Here is a 24,143-nt window from a genome sequence, read left to right as displayed (position 1 = left end):
CACTAAGTTATTCTTAACTGAAAGTTCATAAAAACTGAAACTATGAGGGGAAAAAAAAAAAAAATAAAGACGAAGAAAGTGCAAAAAATGCAAGTTTTCCCAACTCGGAAGGGATTTATTTTTCCCAACTATTAACTTTTTAAGGATTGTAGATATCAAAAACACGGCTCTTTTCTTTTCAGGATTCTGAATCTGTCACTTATGGATGATTTCCCTCCACAGTAGGAATATTTACAACGCAAAAAGCATTTTCTTAAAGTTCTTTTTTAGAGGCACCTTTTTTTTTTCAATGATGATTTTTATTCTCTTTTCAAATCTTTCAATATTGTTTTAACTGAAAATTTGTATAATGTTTCCATTTATTATTTGATTAAAAAAAAAAAAAACAATTTTCTTTAGCTGTGCGCCCCCTGTCCCATTTTGTTGAAATATAAACGGACTGCCACACAAAAAAGTGCGGACGATTTTTGTATCTGAAAACCAGTGGTACAAAAATTGTTTGCATGTCAATCAAACCAAATTTTGATTTCTTTGTTGCTTCCATTTGATCTTGTTTCGTGGCCAAGATTTAATTTTTTTAGCAATAAAGATACAAAAAATTCAAGATACATTATCTGCAATTTTCCAAATTATGGAGGCAAAAGGACCTTTTAAAAATTCTAAATTAAAAAGATAAAATAGAACCATTTTGAAAAATGTTTATTTACGTGATAATGTTTACAATTTACATACTCCAGTTATTTGTTACAGCAATATATGAGATTGAAAAGATTTCAAACTGTGACATAATAATTCTCATGCGTAACTTCTTTATAGTTTAAAATTAATTGATGGCAGTAAGTAACGGATAGAAATTGAAACTTAATAAAACCTTTTGATTTTTAAGGATATAGGTTACGTTAAAATCTGTAAGACCTTCTGACTCTTGACCCACGCCCTCTGTGGTAGGCCCACGGCTGCTTTGGACGTTGGTATGCTTTTGGAAGTAAGGCCTTTACATAAACAATCTTCTTGTCACATTCATAGCAATTGTTTTCTGCAAATAAATCTCTACATTGAACCGCAGAATATGCATGCCCTTTTTCACACAAAAACCAATGACCAACCGAAAAGCTCATGACAGTTAAAGCTGGTTGATTCTGAAGTTCTGAAATATTTATCAATTTGTTGGGGACACATTCACACATGTTTTGTAGTTCAGAAATGAATTTCGTTAATTCTGCTTCACGAAATGGGGAATAAGTTAACGCAAGATCCAATAATTTATTCAAGTGTATGTCTTTGGATTTAACTTCCATCATGAATTTGCCAAGTTCATCAATTAATTTCAGACGATGAACTTCCCATGTTAGGTCTTTTAACTGCTGTTCAGATGCTATTAAATACCTTTTACTGATGAAAGTCTCCAGCCACTTTTCATTTATATTTATATATTCCTCTAATTTCTCAGTTAATTCTATATAATCCTTTAACCTGCTAAATGTTCTCAACAGCTCTGATCTTTGTTTTGAAAAATACGATGACCATATATTCATAATGTTCATCACATTTTCAATTTTAATCAGATCTTGGATATTCCTTTCTTTTTCGGATTCAAGACATTCTTTGAATTTAATCCAACCTGCATAAAATGTACAAGGTGGAATCTCAAATCCGAAGGGAGACTTTCTATATTTGTCTCTAATACGTTGTCGTAAAATTTCTCTTAAATTTTCATTATAATCTTCATTTCCAGAAATTGCTTTCTTAATTTTTTCAACATTATTAAACCAAGATTCGATATTTCTTTCAAGATGCGAGGTTTTCCGAATAACAGTTTTGCATGTCGGACAAGTTCTAAATCGAAATTCATTTTTACCTCTATTTTCTTGACTGAACCACATATTAAACCAATTTAATTCAAAAATATGACGACAGCCTTCTAAACACACAAATTTCGCATCAGCTTCAGTTTCACCAGCAAAACACACTTCTGCCAATTTTTCACTATCACATATTCGGCATTCTGCAGGGCAAAGCTCGCCACAAACACCAATACACGGATGCTCACACTTCAATACTTTCGGACAAGGTTCGTTGCACACAGAACGATCACAAAGTTCACCACAAAGGCGGGTGCATTTTTTATGAGGACAGGACCATTCACATGGTTTTGTACATTTTTCACACGGCTCACCACACTTTTTAGTACATTTTTTATGGACGCAATAATTTTCGCAGGGTTGCTCACATGGTGGGCAGTTTCTGCTACAAAGTGATTTGCAATCATGTCCGCACACCAATCTACGATTGCATGGTTTCTTGCAAATTACGTGTAGTCGACCCTGGTAACAAGAACCACAACTACCAGAGCACTTATGCCCACAAGGCAGTTCAGTACCACAAGGTTCGTTGCATCTTATCAAAAAAAATTCAACATTTTTAGATTTGGAGCATTCTACATTCACCTCGTGACCACATACAGAAGAAATAAAAGGTATTTTGACAAAGCATTCCATTGTACAAGACTCGCCACATTTCCTACTGCATTCATGTCCACAAGACAATAACTTTTCGCATGGTTCTGTACAAGGAGTTACGTCGTAAAAAAGGTGACAAGGTACTTGAATGGTATGCCCACACTTTTTGATCTTCTTAGGTAAAAAAACGGGACAAGGTGGACATTCCTCATAGCATTTCATCGTACACAAATGACCTTCAATACACTTCTTGGTACACGGTTTTGGACACTGAATGTCTTCGTGTTTAGGATCATATGGATGACATTTCAAAGAACACAAATGACCACACAAAAGACGAAATTCACATTGCTGACTACAGCCACCTTCAGGGACGAAATCGAAATCACTTTCATTTGTTACAGCTCTGCTGATGGTTGGATGATTCTGACATGTCAGGAGAAGTGATGGACCTATTGCCTTGTGATCTTCTAAAGTATGAATAATATTTTTCCAGAGATCACTTTTTTCAGCCAACAAGCCGAAATTGCCAATACAATAAAGCCCTTTTTTTGCTCTAGACAGAGCTACACATACACGATTAGATATTTTAAGAAACCCAATTTGCCCTTCTTCATTACTTCTTACAAAGGAAATCAAAATTATATCATTTTCTTCTCCTTGGTAATTATCAACTACAGTGAATTTTACCCCTTGGAGAGCGCTCTTCAGAGGGCTTCTTTTAAATTCAAAGAGTTGTCCAGAGTACGTTGTTAAAACAGTAATTTGGGAAGGTTTGTAGCCTTGCATAATAAGATATTTACAGAATTTTAGCATAACGTTTGCCTCATGGACATTAACTTTGCTTTTAGAATCATTTTCTTGTAATTCATGATATGAATGATTTACAAAGAATACATTCTTAGAAACGCCTTTTATATTTTCGAATGTCTTGACACTTTCATGATTCTGTAGTTTGGCGTATATATGAGGAACAAGTAAAGATGCTATCTCGGGTCTCATTCTATGCTGAATTTCCAATTTGTGATAATCCAATCCATTCTCAATCATTCTTTCAAATAAAGAAATATTCATGCCATATTTTGTGGCTAGTAAGTGAACCGTTGGACTAGGTCTCAATTGCTGATGGTCCCCAATCAAAATGAGATGCTGGGTACCAGGCGCAAGAGATGTAACAACGTGACTTTCCAATATTTCAGCAGCCTCCTCTACAATCACGATCCTTGGATTAAGATGCTGAACTATATGCCTGTATTTAGCAGCTCCAGTAGTTGTCATTCCAACAACAAGTGCTTGTCTGCAAACATGTATATCTTCTTGAGTTCGCATTTCTTGAAGTTCATTATATTTTTCTCTTATCTTTTGGTGCAGTTCCGTGACTCGTTCTTTCTTTTTACGTATATAGCCTTCAAGCCAAAACTGATACAGACTCCATTTTAAATTGCAAGAAAGTCCCCAGACGTCTTTAATTTGTTTTGCCATCTTCACAGGCATAGCAGTGGTACAAGATAAACAAGCATGGATATAATCTTTTAATCCTTTCTTACCTCCAACAAACTGCCACCCATCTTCTAGCACAATCATCGAATCTAACTTATCCTTGTGTGGAGGAATTTCATACGAGGCTCCTGCAAATTCATCAGGGTTTATGTCCCTTTGAGCTTCAATATGCTCAATATCAGCTTCTCCTTCAGAATCTGCATCACTTTTAACACAATCCTCCTCCTCCTCGGACAGAAAAGAATGAGTATCCAACGAATTCCACCCGAAATAAGCACGACGCATGGTCCTACTTTCTTGAACTTGGATTCCTAATAACCATTCGTAAATAAGGATATTGTCTGGAGATCGCATTTTACTTTTTAAGGATTGATAATGTGCAGAAGTCATACAGCTTTTTAAGACTTCTTCATCCAAAACTGTTACATACGAACTCTCAATAGATTCTTTAATGTCATCCACAGACTGTTTTAACCATTTTAATTCATCCATTTGGTGTCTTATACTATAATATATATCATCTGGTAATTCTCCATCATTTCTCACAATTCTTTTAAGATTATTTATCTGGAAACGAGAAATAGCTTCATTTGTCCCCCTGCCCCCAATTCTAACAATCTGTTCAGTGAAAGTTAATATCCCTTCCAGAAACTGGTCCAAAGCATGATTAGTGTAACATACCACCAATATTGGAGAAGGGTTTGTCTTACACTGCCATTTATCAACATTATGTAATAACAACTGTGCTATTCTGAGACCCACATATGTTTTACCGGTTCCTGGTGGGCCTTGAATAATTGTAAATTCTTTAGTAAGAGCAGCTTTTAAAGCGGCATACTGAGAAGGATCCAAGTTTAGATCTTCACAAGTTGGCCACAATCTGTCATTAAGTAGGGTTACATTTTTAAGACGTTCTGGAATATTTTTTGGATAAATGTAATCAGAACTGTCTTTCATTCTACTAATTTCACTCAACGGTAAAACTGCAGGTCTCATATCATAAGTCATATCATCTTTTACATATTGAGGGTTGAGAACACTTTTCTGTGTGTCCACTATATAACGCTTCATGGGCAAAGTTTCATCTTTCAGTTCGAGTAATGCATCTAGATTATACCTGTAAGCTTCAAAATAGGCACTAGTTTCAATCACGACGAAATTTATGTATGGATCCAGATTAAGGACTTCGTCTGTGAGATCTTCAAAACGCAAAAATAACAATCCTTTAACCAATTCTTTAGGATCCCTTTTAGCCACTGTGGCAAAAAGCATAGTTTTAAAGTTATCAAATGACAAACAAAGCAAAGATTTGGATAGTAGACGTTTGCTGAATTCCCACTTTATTTTGGCGAATTTTTTGTCATTGATGCAAACCATATGAAGCAGTTCGCCATTTACAAACTCTTGTTTTACAATTTGGACGTAAGGATAGACCCTAATATCTTTAATTCGTTTTAAGGATTTGTTACTATCTTTGAATGTTAAATACTCTTTAATACCTTCCCTCAAAGGTCTGACATAATCCTCTCTCAACAACCGATATTGAACATCAAGATAATGCTCGGTACTTTGATAGTGGCCCTTGATTACACTGGGACGTAGAAATGCACAAGGCTGTTGAATGTCGACTACATCTGGCAAAACGGGGATCGAACGATAATCTTCTGGGGGATTCAACAGCTGCAACCTTTCGTTGCGAGATGTTTCCTTAATCTGATTTAAATTATATTTATTAAGAATGGATGAATTTATTTCTTCTAGTTCTTGAAGCATTTCTACACATTCAGAATACATTTCTTTATTCTGCCGTAAATGATTTTCACATGTTTCTTTTAAAAGTGGCAACAGCATAATTGAAACATCGCAGGCATTAGAGGGCAGGCAAATCTGAAACTTTAATAAGAATTTTATGAAACCAACCACTGCATTTAAATGAAAATCGTCAGGCGCATGCGTTTGAAAAGTCACCAGGTACTGTTGTACGTTGACTAAGAACAAGCTGTTACTACTTGATATCATATTCAACATAACAGCGACATCTTTGTTATTGTCAGAAGAAACAGCTTTCCCCAAAGCTAACAAAATGCAAGCAATACAATCTTTATTAAAATTTTCTTCAAGTACCAGAATGAATCCGCTTTCTTTATCAAGTATAGTGTTCAAGATTTCATCGGCATTTTTTTCTATTAAGTCTTGTAGATTTATCAGAGGCATGCATGTAATTTTTTTCTTGGGTACTGCTCCATTGTGTTCATCGCTCTTGAAATTATATTCATTGTCAGGATTTTCCAAATTCTTACTTGAAAAAGCATTACTATCTTGAAAAATATCTTTCAAATGGACAGAAAACAACGGTGAGTTTTGAGAGCATCTTTTTGGTAGTAGGCTATTATTTGAAGAATTTCGAATTTTGGCTTGATTTTGCTCTCTGTTAAGACTACTGCCTGCGCTGAATTTTGAAGTGTTTGCTTCCATATCTGATTGAAGACTCATACGAAAGCAATTCTTTCATGGAAAATATGCTGCGTTCTTGTAGAATTTTGAATTTCCTATGTCAACATCAGGAGTAGGCAGATAACTGAAGATAGCATTTCTGAAAATAATTAAAGATATGTAAAATAGAAGCGTTATCTATCAATAAGACATAAATAAACATATTTAAAGAGAAAAACATTTTCAGCTGAATAATAATAGACAACTTTATATTAACATGTGAGTCAGAATTCAATTATTCGAAAGTTTTTTTTTTGAGTGATGATGATACATGAAATAAATTATTGAAATTAACTGTAAGCAGGCAGTAAAAAAAGATGCTTCAAAACCTAGACTTATTATTTTTTCCAAGCCAAATTTCTTTAAAAGATATATATTTGCATTAAAAAGACAAAACAAGTTTATATAACACAAACTTCAATTTTAACAAATTTTGAATACAGTTATAAGGCATTATATTCTGTCTTTCACCCAACGTCAATGCAATATTATTAGAGAAAGAAAAAACATACGAAAAATAATAGTGACATTTTTCGAATAAAAGCAATGTTATATGCGCGCGCGTGTGTGTAAGCATAATTATTAAAGCATAGGCCGAAGAGAGAGAAGATACATTTGAATTTTAAACTTCGCTTTTATTCCATCCCGGGAGGCAATTTATGTACAAGCAGAAGCGACGAGATACATCGCTTCACAGAACGACACAAGAGCGAAATGAGGAAACCTCATGAAATATTAATCCCTATGATTATATACTGTGAGATTTTGATAGGGATTTCTTTACATGTGCCGATTTAGGTAAGGGAATTATAGGGATCTTTTAAAATAATGTGTTTAGATCAATAAATTTTTATCGCTTCTCGGAATGTGGGAACTTGTCGATTTCAGCAGTTTTACAGAGCTTCTTTAGCATTAATTAAATAAAAAAGGTGGAATCGGATCAGGAAATAAGAGACGATTTTAGAATGAAGTTAATATAGGCTAAATTAAAAAATAGGAAATTAATTAGGGTTTAATTCAGGTTTTAAAATATCATTATATCCCGCCACCGCAAGACGTGGAAGTTCGCCGGGGCCCTTTGACACACAACCATACCTTACAGTAAGGTGTTCACGTAAGAGGTTAATATTTAAATGTAGTTCAACAGTGACACCTAAATTTCCATTACCTTTACATTAATACAGAAATACGTTCCAACAAAGATATTAGGAAAATAAAAAGGCTAAGAATTATATTTGTGAAAATATTATATACACCTAAGTTATCATCAACAATAACAACAAAATATTAAAAATTAAATGATATTATGCACACAAGTTTTCTGACCATTTTTCTGTAGAAGCTGAGCTGATGAACTTAATTTGGTGAGGATAGTCAATGGTATATTTGCCTATTAATATTCTTAAATGTTAAGAAAACTGACTCAACAAGATTACTAAATAAGTAATAAAATATTAAATAAAATTAATATTAATAATTAATAAATGTTAATAAAATATCAATAATGTTTCGATTTCACCCAAATGAAATATTAACATAATGATTTTAAAACGAAGTATTTGGACTGTAAATAATAATAATAATAATAAAAAAAAAAAAACAAGATTCAAAAATTTCAAATAAAAAAATTTGGAAATGAAAATTATAATCGTAAGATCGGAAGATATCATATTAAACACTTGGGACTGAAAAATAATAAACATAAGATTCAAAAAGTTCATATAAATCATTTGGAAATGGAGATATAAATGCAATATTCAGATTTCATACAAAACACTTGTAAATGAATGCAATAAAAACAAGATTCAAAATACTCTTATGATAAATATTTGGGAAATAAATAATATAAAAAATATTTGGGTAAGTGTAAAAAAAAAATGCATTTTGAAATTTGGGAGTATTTTGGTACAAGTGATAACAGAGGGTAGCTTATTGACAATCAAGGGTGTAAAAAAATTTCCCCTGAGGTGTTTACTACATTATTCCGAGTATCACGTGCCATTATGAAGTATATAAGAACCTTGGTCCATTATTTATCTTCATTCACAAGGCCTACTAAAATATGAAAATATTCTGGCACAATAAATAACAGAGGACTATTTAAATTACCATCAGAGATATAGAAAAATTACCTTTGAGGCATTTACAAATTTTCCCTGATTATCATGTGCTATTACTTTTATTTATCTATTTATTTTAAACTTAATTTAAAACCTAGGAGTTGGATAACTTTAATTTATTTGGGTAAATCATTTTTCTTGATTTTAAAAAACATTAAGGTAATTTCAAATAAAGCAAATTTATGCATAAAATTTAAAAAAATAGATTTGGCACAAAATTTAAAATATCATAATATTTTAAATAATAATATAAAAAGATTATTTGCAATTGAAATATGCGATTCAAAATAAAATAAAAATCATAATATATATCTTGAATTTTTGCGAGGAACATTAAAATTATTGATGATTTCATTTGCTGAGTAAGGAATTTCTCAGAGAGAGTTTTTTATTAACACAAATCAGTTCTTGGTGAATCACGGAAAGGCAGTTTTGAGCACTGGACTGAAGAGCAACACTTTTAAAGTTGAAGGAAGGTGATTATTATATTGTGGTGAGAATGTAACACAAAAATGACATCTCCGAAATCTAGACGATTCATTTGGCACAGGCAAGGCTGAATGGAACACTTCTTTATGAATCTTTAAGAAATGATGAGGCGCACACAACAGGAATGCAGTGAAGAACGCATGGCATAGGGTAGGGTATGTCATTGGCTGACGTGGAACTCAAGCGTCGGGAAACGGCGTGGCTGGTTAGCCGTGACGAAGCAAGCGGCCGTGGCAGTACGGAACCATCTTCAGAGACATTACTCTAGTTACGCGAGTTATTGTGCCATCCGCAACGTCGAATTGCCTCTCCTCCCGGGGACTTAATTCTTTAATTCATTTAATAAGTTGAAAGTTTTAAGCACAAACAAATCCTGCCGGCTCTAAAAATAATTTTTAAAGCAGAGGCCGAAGAGAGAGAGGATACGTTCGAATTTTAAACTTCGCTTTTATTCCATCCCGGGTGGCAATTTATGGGGTGGATTCTAGCACAGCCCACCTCTTGGCGTCTTTTTGAATTCTCGCCAAACGAGTGGCGATAACGTCGCCAATGTGGCAACCTAGACGGATGTTTTTTTTTTTAAATTTTTTATTATATTTATTTTATTTTATTTAGTTAGTTATTTTATTTTTATTTATTTATTATTTTATTATTATTTATTTATTTATTTTATTCATTTATTTTTTAGTTATTTTTTTATTATATTTATTTTATTTTATCTATACTTATAATAAAGCTCAATGTGTGTGTGTGTGTGTTGGCGCTCTACAGGCCAGGTCATTTGACATACAGCTACCAAATTTGGTACATGTATACCTTAGAGGTCGGGAATGTGCACCTGGGGTCCCTTTTTTTGAAATTTTAATTAGAATTTTAATTATTAATTAAAAACTAACTTTCCCGCCAAAAAAATCTTCCATTTTCCCCACCGCCAACTTTTCCGCCAAAATAATCTTCCATTTTCCCCAACGCCAAATGATTTAGGCTTTAGTTCTTTTTTTCTCCCAACAGTAATGAGGCTAGGGTTAAGATTTTTCGGCGGATTATTTTAAACGATTCTGTTTATTTTCTTAATGTTTTATGCATTTAAAATTAAACATTGTTAATTAATCCATGTTTCAGATTCATTCTGAAGTACTTTTGAATTAAAATAACACAGAATAAAGGAAATTAAAAATGTATAATCTGCATAGCGTTACCCCAACTGGCGTAGAAAAATTCACGCATTTGCGTTACCGTAAAAGGCGAAGAAAATTCACGCATGCGCACTGTGTTCTGATTGTTGGCATGGCAACCATTATCAACGGACGATTTAAATTACTTTTAGGTTAGTTGTATGCTTTTGTAAGTAAATTGTATTTATGTTAGTTATATATTTTTTGTATATGCTTATAGTTTTAAGTACATCGTTTTTTAAGTAGTTTTTTTTTAGCCTGTTTTCAATGATTTAAATTATTTTTAGGTTAGTTGCATGCTTTTGTAATTAAATTGTATTTATGGTAGTTATATAATTTTTGATATATGCTTATAGTTTTAAGTACATCGTTTTTTAAGTAGCTTTTTTAAACCTGTTTTCGACCGATTATTTTAAACGATTCATTTTATTTTCTTAGTGTTTGATGCATTTAAAATGAAACATTGTTAATGAATCGATCCGTTCATGATGAATCTGAGAAAATTTTGTTGACAAATTCTTGAGATATTATATAAATTAAGAAAGATATTCTTTAGTGTCCATAAAGTTTAAACGCTCAGTGACTCTATTATCAGTAATCATATTATTAAAAAAAAATGCTTTGTTTCAGTAAAAAATATTATTATATTAATTGCAGATTAATCCTTTACACTTTAATTTAAAGCATAAATTCTACGAGGGGTAACAGAAAATTAGAGAGATACATATCACGTTATGACTGAAGGCCTTTATAATATTATGAGTGAATTATATGACTATCAAAATTTGAAGTTTTAAAATATTTTGCTGAAGAATCTATTAAAGTTGGAATTGCATAAAATATTTAATTATTAAAATTTTAACGAGCATTAAGATTGGCGAACCGGCTGGTCGCCAAAGGCGACTAGTTTATTAATATTTCTGGCCTTCAAGTATCGTTTTTTAATTGAAAAGTAATAATAACAAACATTCAATTAGCAGTCAACTTGGCGAGATTTCAAATAAGTCACCAAGAGGTGGGCCCATCTAGGATTTTACCAATTTATGTACAAGCAGAAGCGATGAAGCACATCGCTTCCTAAAACGATATGAGAGCGAAAAGAAGGAAAATCTAATGAATTATTTATCCCCATGATTATATACTGTAAGAGTTTGATATATATACAGTTGACAAAATGTTTATTTGTACACTTCAATTTTGGAATATTATAGAAAAATAAAATAAGGTAAAATTGCAGAAATATATTCCAGTGAGGGAAAATAATAATAAAATATCAACAAAAAAACAATCACATAAATTTTAGTTGATTATTGAATAAAACTTTATAAAAACTATACAAAAAGAGTATTTGTACACTTACTTAGTGACCAATTTTAAACATAATTATAATTATTTTATAGAAATTTAATACTTTGTATGCATTCCATTGGCTTTTACAATTGCTTCAAAACGTCTTGGCAGTGATTCTATTAACTTTTTGGTGGTTTCTTGATCTATTTCTTCCCAAGCTTCTATGAGTGCGTCTTTCAAACTATTTTTACTTGTAATATTTTTTTTTCGGACTTAAGCAACCAATAGCATCCACAAATTTTCAACTGGATTTATATCCGAGGATTGTGGTGGAGTTTCAAGGCTTCTTAGCGGACTATAAAGCAATCATGTTTTAGTAACTATCGCAGTTTGTTTTGGATCATTATGTTGTTGGAATAAGAAAGTGTCACCGATACCCAAATTTCTAGCACTGTCTAATAAGTTATGCCGCAACACATCAATGTAACCTAAAGCTGTCATTTTTGTGTCAGTAAAGTGTAGTTTTCCAACACCGCCATGAACTACACAGCCCCAAACCATCACATTTCCACCACCATGTTTCAGGGTCTGAAGTACATTTTTACTATCAAGGGCTGTTTTATTTTTTCGCCAGATTTTTCGTATACTAAGGGGGGGGAAAAATTTCAAACTTACTCTCATCTGAAAAATAACCTTTTTCCAGAAGTCCATCGGTATGTCTTTGTATTTCATAGCAAAATCTAGACGCTTCTTTCTATTTACTTCAGAGATCATTGGTTTTTTTCTCGGAGTTCTGCTTTTTAAACCAGCACTATGTAACACATTTCTTATTGTTTGAACGGTCACTCTAATGTTAGAAGATGCGAGAAGGTCATCTGCAATTTTCTAAGCAGAAATTTGTGGTTTTCTAATAGCTGCTTTAACAATACTTCGTGTATTTCTTGAAGTTAATTTACTCGGGCCACCTGGCCTGCATTCATTTTCAACGCGTCCAGTATTTTTATATTTTCTTACGATGTAACCAATAGTTGTAAAGGATACCTTAACCATCTTTTGAATTTCGCGATAAGATTTTCCACTTTTATTAAGGTTAACAATATGAGTTCTCATGTCTAAAGAGACTTCTTTTGATTTCGTGGTCATTTCTCAACTTTTCTCGAGCGAGTGACCTTCAATGTTAAAAAAGATAACCTTCAATGTTTAAAAAATACAAACTATCCAAAAAATTAACTATAATGTGAAAAATTACATGAAATGATAATAATCCTTACCGGAGATATAGGTGTACAAATATACCTTTTGCAAGAAAATTTCCAAGTTTGTAAGATTTAGATTTTATTTTCAATTATTTCAAAATATTTTTTTTTCGTTTACTCAGAAATAAACAACAAACTCACGCTCACACGTCGCAATGAATAAAATAGCTGCTTATATGTTTCTAAAACTTTAAAAAAAAGTGGTGTACAAGTAATCATTTTGCCTACTGTATATATATATATATATATATATATATATATATATATATATATATATATATATATATATATATATATATATATATATATATATATATATGTGTGTGTGTGTGTGTGTGTGTGTGTGTGTGTGTGTGTATGTAGAGATTTAATAAATGGCCATTACCATTCCACTGTTATACCGTACGCACCCAGATTTGCATTTAGTTTTATTGTATTGTAATAGATGGCACCATGGGCTCTACTAATCCAAAGGGCTAAGTCACATGACCATAAGTTTTGGTAAAAAGCAAGCTGTTGGCATTCGCTCGAAGAAGGAAAGAAGAAGCGGAGTTCTTTGTCTCCGGTAACGATGAGTGTTTAATAATCTTACGCTATGGCGGCACATAGTTTTGCTGTGTGCTTAGGTTAGGCTTCACCCTTTGGTGCCATCTAAGTATTTTAACTTTAATATAGTTAATCTTTCCTTCTGAATTGTTAATGTCCTGTTAATTTTGTTTACTCTAAATAAATTAACTGTTTTTCTTGAAACGTTAATTCTTTTCTTAATCAGTACCCTAGACACTGATCCAAATGGGACTGACTGGGCAGTTTGTCACACCCAGTCCTATATATATATATATTAAAATCTAATTTAAACTTAGTTAATTTCCTAAACTTTAGCTTATTTTAATCCATATTAACTTCATTCTAAAATGTTGTCTTATTTCCTGATCCGATTCCACTTTTTTTTTTATTTAATTAAAGCAACCGAAGCTCTGTAAAACTGACATCGACACGTTCCCTTTACCTAAATCGACACGTGTTAAACACAAGAAATCCCTATCACAATCTCACAGTATATAATCATGGGGATATGTACTTCATTAGCTTTTCCGTTTTTTGCTCTTGTGTCGTTCAATGTTGATGTGCCCCGTCGCTTCAGCTTGTACATAAATTATACCTCCTGGGATGAAATAAAAGGAAATTTAAAATTCGAAAGTGTCTTTTCTCTCTTCGGCCATGACTTTGCTTCAAAATGTTCAAAATGTTATGTTTACACACACACACACACGCACATTTTTTAGTTGCAAAACAGAGCCTTTCAGAAATTCTCTCGACGAACATCGAAAATAACAAAAACAAATATAATGCTGTAACAGCATAGGCAGGAACTTCAAATGAGTCCTAAGAACCGTCAACGGATACGGTACAACCTCTTCCGTAGGTAGCACGTCCCATCATCAGTAGGGGGTAGCTGATGCCGCAAAATTTCTTTACCCACCAGGACGGTGAGAACCAACTACCATACTGAAAGCTTCTCATTCCAAATCTGAGGAGCTCCACTCCTGAGGAGGGGAAAGAATCTAGTGCATGCTAAATTTATAGTCTTAGCTCAAACATTATCGCAATGAGGAGTAGGGAATTTTAACTTATATTATCTAACCCTGCATCAAAGTTACGTGGTCAGTTCCCCAAATAGTTCTCAAGTAGCTTGAAATGGAGGCATGTATGAAATTCTATTCGTATAAAGACATTGTGCAATATTTTTACAACTCTGTTCATTGTGCGCTGTTACAACATCGTAACAATTTTGTAGAGCATCTTGTATTACCTGGCGGAGGGGGGTCAATCAAGGAAGATTGTGAAGAACTGCGATTAATTAAAAGTGAAAAATGTGCGTAAATAGAGGATAGGGTTTTTCTTCGAATGAGGATTACAAACGATTTTTAATCGTTCAATAGTTTAGTTGGGTGTCAAAAGTCTATGGGTTCAAAGTGGGGAAGGAATGCATCCAACTCAAGCAATCCAACTATACAGTCCACAGATTTTAAAAAAAATCATACATCTTTTGCACTTAAGTCATTTTCCGTCGCTCATTGGGAGTACAAGATTACGATAATCTGAAGTCAACTTATAAAAAATATACTTAAATAAATATTGATTATTTTGCACATCTCTACTAATAAAAATGATGAATGTGTATAGTAGTGTATGTTTGCCCTACAGATCAGATCGTTTCACCTGCAGGTACAAAATCGACTCATACATATTTTGGAGGTTAGAAATATGCACATCGGAGTTTTTTTGTTTTGTTTTTTTTGGAAATTTCCATTAATTAAAAAATAAGCTGAATTTTGGTGTTTTTTGTAATAAATACCGAAATAATTATTGCAGAAAAATAAATTTTACACTTTTTGAGGAAGTTAAAAAAAAATTGTCTTTTTCATTTTATTCATTCAATAGTAATGCAAATTTTCGCTGAATGTTGACAATTTTTAAAAAATGCTTTTTTTTTTAAATTTCCAATAATAGACTGCATTGTTGCCCTGAAGTTCAAGATGTTTTCATAGTTTTATTAACTGCTGATCGCATGCATTTCTTCGCTTGTTGAAAGTTAAAGATCGTTTAACATCTGTGTAGTTTACAAGACGGATAAACGGCGAAATTTATAAAATAGATAGATGAAGCAACTATTTATATTTTTATAGCACCATAGGACTAATTTCCAATAGAAAATTTCATATACACAATGAGCGGAGCATACATAAAACCATTGAAATAACACATCTATAATATCTGGCAATTTTATAGTATCATGGATATGAAGTTATATCTAAACGATTTAAATGAAATTAAACATAATGATATTCCTAGAGAAACAGCAGGAAATTAATTACTACTACTTCATTTTTCAATTGTTGCTATTTCATTTTTATTACATATAATAAATGCGTTTTATAATAAATTAGCCGAATTTGGCGACCAGTTTGTTCGCCCTGTTTATTGACTTTTTAGGCTGTTAAATTATTAATGTGGACTGTATTTCTTTAAAACTAGATTACACTTTGTAATTTAAATACGATTAAAACACATGAATTCGATTAAAACAGTTTACAGCAAATTACAAAGTTTGCATATTACGAAATAAAAACGGAAATGAAAATCCTACTACGAATTTAATGATTGGCCAAAGCATGTGTTGTTTTGATGGAGAGTTTGAATCCGGTCTTAGCATTTAAAAACATTGTTTCAGATAGTGCATCAAATTGAATTAAAAATATAATTGTACGGAAATAATGCATTCTAAATTTAATTAAATACCAGGCCCATAAAATTTATTTTATTCTTTTTTATTATTTGCAGACAAAGTAAATGTAACTTCTACAGTCTCGAAAACTACCAAATTTTCTTTTATAAACATATGTCTCTATCTTTGGTACAAATATATCAATTAAATAAAATAATTTTCATTCAGATTAATAAACCATTAAATAAAATGAGTTAAATTTAATAGATTTGTTTGAGGATTAACAAAAATATAAAAAAATTTTGTTCTTAAAATAATGTAGTTTTCTTCTTTTACTCTAGAATTTGAAGAATAAATCTACAATCATAAGTTTTAAAAATTCATTTTCAATTACATATTAAACCTGCAATATAATTTTATCTCAATAATAAGTAAATAAAGTTTTAAAATAATTGTAGAAATAACAACTACTCACACTGGACAAGACATAACAGCTCAAGGGATGAGGTTGTGTAAAAGGCAATTTGACGAAAGGGAGCTAAAATAGAAATATTAACAGAATTAAATCTCTATGTCTGAATTTCTTAAGATACCAGAAAAGATTAAGGATGTTTAACATTATATTAGAGTTTCAATAATTTAAAATCTCAAAATGAAAATGAATGAGAAAAATGAAATGTACAGAACAAAAATGTCAATTTTTGCAAATATTAGTATAATTCTGTTATTATTCTGTTATTTCTTAAGTTATTTTTAATTTCCCCGGCGATTGCTATTTAAGAGACGCCAAGAATAAGGCCAAGCTAGAATTACCTAAAGTTTATGGTTGTTCTTAATCTGGCTACTTTTGCTATTTTTTTCCATGATGTGGCGGTTTTTCGCGATTACCGTGGAAAAAAAAGTTGAATATTCTTTTTAAAGGTCTTAATTTCCGATTTCCCCATTATTGTAGGAATTAATATATATATATATATATATATATATATATATATATATATATATATATATATATATATATATATATTAAATTAAAATCTTTTATCGCGAATTTCAAGTTATCATGTGAGAACATTATCATTTTTAAGTCATTGTTTGTGTTAAATAATTTAAATCATTAACCAGATGAAACCGGTTTGAAACAATCACTAACTATCAGAACAATATTTAGAAAACAACGTGTGTGTGTTTTCCTCCCATCCCAAAATCGTTCGAGTTCCAAAACTCCTAAACTCTAGACCTTTTCCTTAAAGGCAGATTTTTTTTTTTTTTTTTTTTTTTTTAGAAAATTTGGTTTAAAATTATTTGAAATGATAACGTGGCTAGACTATTACGCAATCGTCAACTTTTAGAAAAACGATGTTGTTTTTTTCCCCCCATCTTAAAATCGTTCGAGCTCCAAAACTTTTTTGCCAGCTAGAAAAATTGAAAATGAAAGTTAAAAAAAATTATTATCATCAAAATAATAATAATGTAATTACACCTTTCGATACCTCCCCTCACTGTTTTGTGTTTATTTCTGTTTCCTTCTATATGCTTTTTCGGGCGATAACTTCTTACGGCCATGCATTTTATCTCTTTAACATCCAAGCACTTTTCAAGTGGCACTCCCTTTAACATCCAGACTTTCTCAGCGTGTTTCTGAAAGACATGGACTCTTCCTAGCTGAGGGGCAGTTACCCACCGCACTCTGAAGTAATAAAACTGTCGACGCTCTACCTTGAATAATTGCCTTGCGGTTTTCGACAACGAGATTCATTTTCCATCAGCTTAAGAGTTTTATTCTAATGTATTTATATTTTTTAGTGTGAAGTGTTTCGCTCATCATCTTTGTGGTTTTTTTTTTTTTTTTTTTTTTTTTTTTTACAAAAAATTTGAAATTTATTCTATAATTTAGAAAATAGTTTTTTTTTTTTAATCGTAAGTTTCATGTTAGGCTTCCAAACCGTTGAAATAAAAACTGGCTTTGCTAGCAATTTCAAAAACATCTTTATGTTTCATTTAATTCTCAATAGGCTTTTACATTTTTTTGTTGTCAAAATTAAATAATATGTCATATATTACCATGTAAAAAATTTTTACATAATAATATAAAACATACATTATACATATATCACTGCAATTACTACATTTTTTTTACATAGTATAAATGTCAATGCTTTTCAATGATAAACAAGATAATGTTTTAAATCTTCATTTTATACCGAAATAAAAACAATCGTTGGATAAAAAAATGTTATTGCTCTTTTTGAAAGATTTTTCGAAAATATGTTCTTTCAACACTCAGCTAAAAAAAATTTTTATTATTATTTTCTTTAGCATTTTTTTTTAGTATAAACGATTATCTTTATTGAATTTTTAAATATAAAATATTATTTTGCATTTTCGATAGTGATACTAAGAGAAAAATTTTAGAACTTTAATTAAATTTTTAAAGAAGTTTTCACATTTTTTTTTCCAAACCCTTACACATTCTTGCTTTTACATTAAATAATCGAAAAAGAATGTAGAGTAAATATAAATTCCAAAAATATCTTTATTTTGCCACTCATTTTTACTAATCTTTTAAAATATAACTATTAAAATTTTTTTCTAACCAAAGGAATATATTACGTCAAACGTTATATATCTCATCTATCGAATTGTTTCGATAGATGAGATAACATATTTTTAAAACTGAAATACAAAAATTTATGAAAAAAAATTCGGGGGAAAAATTACTCAGCGAAATATATTTCAAAAATACATTCCTTCAGTTTTCAGCCTGAACATTTTACTAAAACATTACATTCTTCATAAACTAAATATGAAGATTTAACACATTTAAAATTACATTAATCATAAATATTACTTTTTTAGTATGAACTGTCATGTTGAATTTTTCAAGCTGAATTTCTGATTTTAAAATGTTATGTGAAGTTTTCTATAGTATTGTTAAGACAAGATAAATTTTTGAATGAAAGCTTCATATTAAATTTCCACAAATTTACACACGAGGGAATCATTTGCAAATTTTTGATAATATGTACATTATATAACATTTTTTGACTCCTCATCTCTATCTCTCTCGTTCATCTGACCCTCGTTAGTTTCATCTCCTGCTTCTTTGCTTAGAATAAACAAGAGATTAGCTAAAGTATCATTTTTTGGCCAACCATCATCGTCGCTGATAGATCACTGTCACTTTCATCAGAATCAAGTAAAATTGCTTTAATTTCTTCTTCAGTGTGTTCACGATTTCTTTTACTCATAATGAAGAAATAATAAGCGTTTCAATAGAAAAATTACTCTGATAATCCAGTACATAGAATAAAGAGTAGAAATTCACAACTGAAGAGAAATTTTCAGAATGGCATTCTAAAAAGGAACTCATTATTTATATAACTTATCTCACTCTTTGAAGAGGGCAATAAAGAATACTTCCAATCTTTTTTTTTTTGTCTTTTAATTCTATTTTAAAAGCGGTAGTTTGTACACGGCCTCAGAATTTCCGACAGTCCTTTGATGAAAGAATAAGATGCTTGGAGTGTAAAACGACTTCCTACCATAGTAACAAGTGCCGCTACCCATTTTGTGAGAAAACTGCGATGTGAATAGGCCGCATTGACAATGCAATGGTTTGTCTTTATATCATTATAATAGTCTTACTACTGAAAAGGGCTTCTGATGCGTGTCCGAAAAATAAACAACGTGTCGGTATCCTTATATATCATTCATCGTTACCAGAGAACATCAGTGGAAAATTTCTTTTATAAATGGCCATAAAATCTTTCCAATTTTGAGCTAACAACACGTGAAAATAGAAACTAAAACCCTTTCAAAATACAAAATATACGCCAAAAACCTATTTAGTAAATTCCTCCTCAACCCCTACCGCTCTAAGGCACAGGGGAAACTACTGTGAAAAAGCCGCGATTGTCGAAGATAACGAGGACCTCCTGGAGTGTTCAGTAGAGTAGCCACTTTTAATACCCATCTCCCCTAAAACGGCTGGCAGCCGCCCCAAACCAACCCACGTGGATGTTATAGGGTAAATTCTCAAACCGCCCCGCTGGATTCGAGAGGGTTATTGGCCTGGCAGGAGAATCGGGTACACTGGCGGACATTCACGCCAAGTTGTAACTTATTGTTGGTGATAAATTGCCAAATGTGACAACCTTCTTTATGATTTTTTTTAATAACCTAAAACCGAAAAACTAATGCTTCAAAAGCAATAAATCGCCAATTTTCTGCCGCCGCATTTTGTGGCTTCCAAAGCCTCAACCCAAAACAGCATCATGTTCTATCATGATGATAAGAACTGTGATAACTTATTATTTTAGCTACAAACAGAGCAAGTAAAATAAGTGTTCCAAAATTATTTTTTTTTAAATGTTGGCTTAAAGAATAGGTTTTAATAAATTTCTTTTAAATTATTTTAAAAACACAAATATTAGGATAATTGTCAAGTACAATTATATTTCAATCTATCTAACAGAAATATTATCAAAAACACTATACAAAATTATTGATTTTTTTAATAGAAATATATAAAAAAAATTTTAATCAGAGTAAAAAAAAATTAAGATTATTTTTGAATTTATTCATTCATTACCTTTAAAATAAATAAAAATATAACACTTTGACTTTAAAATCTAGTTAGTGGATGGAATATACTAATACCTAAAGATATATTAGTAGTTTGGGAATATATATTGACTTGTAAAACAAAGTAAAAAGAGAAATAATATACTGAGATCCTCTTAACCACAGGAATAAAAAATTACTGCTCCATAATTAAGACACTGGGTTACGATTTTCAATTAAAACAATAATCCTCATTAAAATTTATCAAAGAATTTCATGATCACAGTTACATTACTAATCTAAAAATTATATATTAATTTATTTGCTGAGATTATAATAATAATCTCAAAACAAAAAAGGGTTAACAAATGGTTAATTTCCAAAATCCTATCATACTACACAAACTTCATCGAATTTCATAACAAATGATACAAAGTTACACACAACATATCCCAAAAGAGTACAACATAAGAAATAATTTATAATATTAGCTTAGAATAAAACTTGAAACAAAATTATTCATAAATTTAGAAGTTTTTATTTAATTAAAAAAAAAGAAAAAGCAATGATATAAAGTATTAATAATAACCCTAGTAACACTAAAAGCATAGAATTATGATATTTTAACATTGTCAAACATTCAGAATATCTAGATATTATACATGTAATATTTTGAGTTAAAAGTGCTAATTGTATACAATGCTTCTCAGAATTTGGTACCTTTTAATAATATTCATTACAATAGAAAAAACAATATTTTTACTGGCCAAAGTTTTATCAATTATCTTTTCATTAAAACTAAAGAATATGATATAGAGTTTTTGCCAATCTGGGCCAAACTGTTAAAAATTGCCAAATATCAATTGAAAAATATAATTAGGTTAAAATATTTGACAATTAGTCACCTTTAAATAATTACAATTTCAGGATTGTATCTTTATTCTTCAGCTAAGCCATATTTCCTTTTACCAATTTTATCAATAATAGTTTAATTAACTAAAAATCCCATCGGATACAAATAGCATTACAGCATTCTATAATTCATTCAAAACATACCATCAGACTCTGAGAATATGAAATTTCTAAAGTTATCCATAATATATAATCTCATGAATTATACTGTAATCCAGAATATACATAATGACTGAAAATAAATTTATTGAGACACATTGAAATTTCTTTTATCTATAGCTGGATTCTCCCCCACAATTTGATTTATTATTTAAATATTTTACAAACTTAAAAAGACCAATTAAAAATTGTAAGATGGTATAAAATGGTAAAGTACTCTTTTGAATTCTAACCTTTAATGCATCAAATCTCCACACTATTTTCTCCCATCTAATCTCAAACTTGATATCCTCGCCTTCTATTTGTAAACTAAATCGGTTTAACTACTCAAATTTCAGCCCTTTATAGTATTGATTTACTGCATTATAAGAAAAAAAAATTACGTAGTCTCTCCTTTTTCAATATTCTAAACATCACAAAAATATTTTTTATTTTAAAATGGAGTATTTATCTTTGTCAAAAAGAAACTAAAATTGCTCAAACATTTTTTTTTTTTACATGATAACAACTGATTTTAAATCTTCTATCTTTCTTCCGTTGTCCATGGTTATCTTATCCAATTTCAAGCTAAGAGCAAGGATAATTTGAGATAATACAGCCAAAAAGTGAGTATATATCTCAAAGAATTCCCATTCATCATAATAAAACTTAATATTTATATTACACAGTAGAATTCTATTTGAAAAAATGGTATTTATATTTTATTGCAGCCCGGATTTCCTTGGCACTTTTCAGATCACGCCAAGATCTCCAAGATCCATTACACATATTGCAACCATCTTGGCAATATATCTCACCTCCTGGGCGATACATTTGGGAGGGAGGGAGAAAGAGAGGGCGAAATAAGATGCAAGTACGAAAAATAAACAGGCACAAATTAACAGGATTCTGTGATATTCAGAATTAAACAATATATAATTTTTCATGCACCATAAATCGTCAAATATGCTATACATATATATTTTTTTAATTCTCATATTATTTATTTTGGCGAATTATGATAAATTAGGCTAGATATTTTTCCGTCCAAGCGTCTAAATTTGTAACAAATTTTCCACTAGTTATACAACCATAAAATATTATAGTATTTATCACTATCTATTATTTAAATCAGTTCATAAAAACTGCATCTTACACCGATTTTTAAGGCAGAACATTTTATAATTAAAACCTTTTTCATAAATTTATATAAAAGACACTTTTATTAAATGAATAAAATATAACAAAACCCAAATGTATGATTTTAAACTAATTTTCTGATTCATCTTTCTTCATTGGAGAGCAGTAAAAAACATTTACCTCAAGAAATAAATTCTTACATTTAATGCATTTATAATAATTAGTTAAAAAAACTTTAAACAAGAAAAAATTCATCGTTTTCTTCATTCATGTAGTATGTACAAAATTTAAAAATGCAAAGCAAAAATTTATTACTTATTAAATAAAATCATAAATCTTTCTTACCTGAGAAATTTTAAAATTTTACGGGAAACAGCAAACGGAAGATATTAATCAACGAAGGATTCAAGTGTAAACCTAAAGTGGAACCGAAACTTTTATTCAACAGCAAGCAGCAGTGGATTATCTTTTTTCTCTTTAATGCCATTGGTTGCTTTCGTTAGACGATTTCAACGAACAAGCGTTTTTTAATAGGCAATAAACAATGGTCCTACACTTTTTTTTCCTCCTTTTCTTTTTGCTGTTCATCAGAAATAATCTCTTAGAGAATGACGGAAATTGCGTTCCATTTATCATGGAATCGGAATGAACCAGATTTATTAAATTATCTCCGAAATATTTGAAAAACATTTCAGGAGATAATTCAGTGATCGGATTGCGAAAAGATGCACAGCAAGAAGTAAACTATAACGATAAATAATAATAATAATAATAATAAACTTATAATTAACTTCAACGTATGAAGAATCTTAAAGATTTTATAAATTTATTTTATATTTTTAGCTTATAAAATATTAAAAACTTTCAATTTTCTCCATATTTCAGTTCAGATGATGAAAAATCAAAGTTATCAACTTTGGAAACAATTAGTTAGGATGTTATCGCTTATTTAGTATACATAAGCTGTAGTTTGGCAACAGTTTTTAGGTATTAATTTTCAATTTTTAAAAATTCAAGTAAGAAGTTCTTTAAAATTTTTGTTGTAGTGATAGTTTATCCGTTTTATAGATCTGAGTTTTGTTCTTGTTTCAAAAGATTTTTCATACATTGCGCTATAATTATTATTGAAATGTAAGCATTAATATATAAATAAACTGCGTACTAATGAAATTTGTGTAAGCAAAAAAGTAAAAACATATTTTTTACTTGCATTCGCCAGAATTCTAAATGGATTTAAAATTTTGTAAATATAAACAATAGCCGTTGTTTGGCAATCAGCTGGTTATCCGGCGTTAATATCTTCAATTAAATATTTTATGTACCTTGGTCTTAATGCCTTTTTCAGCGGTATATTTTTAAGCTTCATTTTTTTATATATT

General features: G+C 30.6%; 1 protein-coding gene across 2 annotated transcripts; it reads right to left on the bottom strand.

The window, feature by feature from the left end:
• Window positions 1-712: 712 nt before the first annotated feature.
• On the bottom strand, window positions 713-23,223 carry LOC129976266 (NFX1-type zinc finger-containing protein 1-like). Of its 2 annotated transcripts, XM_056089746.1 has the most exons (3): window positions 23,110-23,223; window positions 16,487-16,549; window positions 713-6,552 (listed from the first exon to the last, which is right to left on the bottom strand). In XM_056089746.1, the coding sequence occupies exon 3, from the start codon at window positions 6,450-6,452 to the stop codon at window positions 900-902; it is 5,553 nt and encodes a 1,850-aa protein (XP_055945721.1). In that variant the 5' UTR covers window positions 6,453-6,552; window positions 16,487-16,549; window positions 23,110-23,223; the 3' UTR covers window positions 713-899. The 2 variants fall into 2 exon arrangements, with proteins under 2 accessions (XP_055945721.1, XP_055945722.1); XM_056089747.1 differs by lacking the exon at window positions 16,487-16,549 and having other exon boundaries at window positions 23,110-23,196.
• Window positions 23,224-24,143: the final 920 nt, after the last annotated feature.

Source organism: Argiope bruennichi, chromosome 7, assembly GCF_947563725.1.
Source record: "Argiope bruennichi chromosome 7, qqArgBrue1.1, whole genome shotgun sequence".
Classification (NCBI taxonomy): Eukaryota; Metazoa; Arthropoda; class Arachnida; order Araneae; family Araneidae; genus Argiope; species Argiope bruennichi.
The sequence above is the reverse complement of the archived record's forward strand: the minus strand, read 5'-3'. Positions and strand labels throughout refer to the sequence as shown.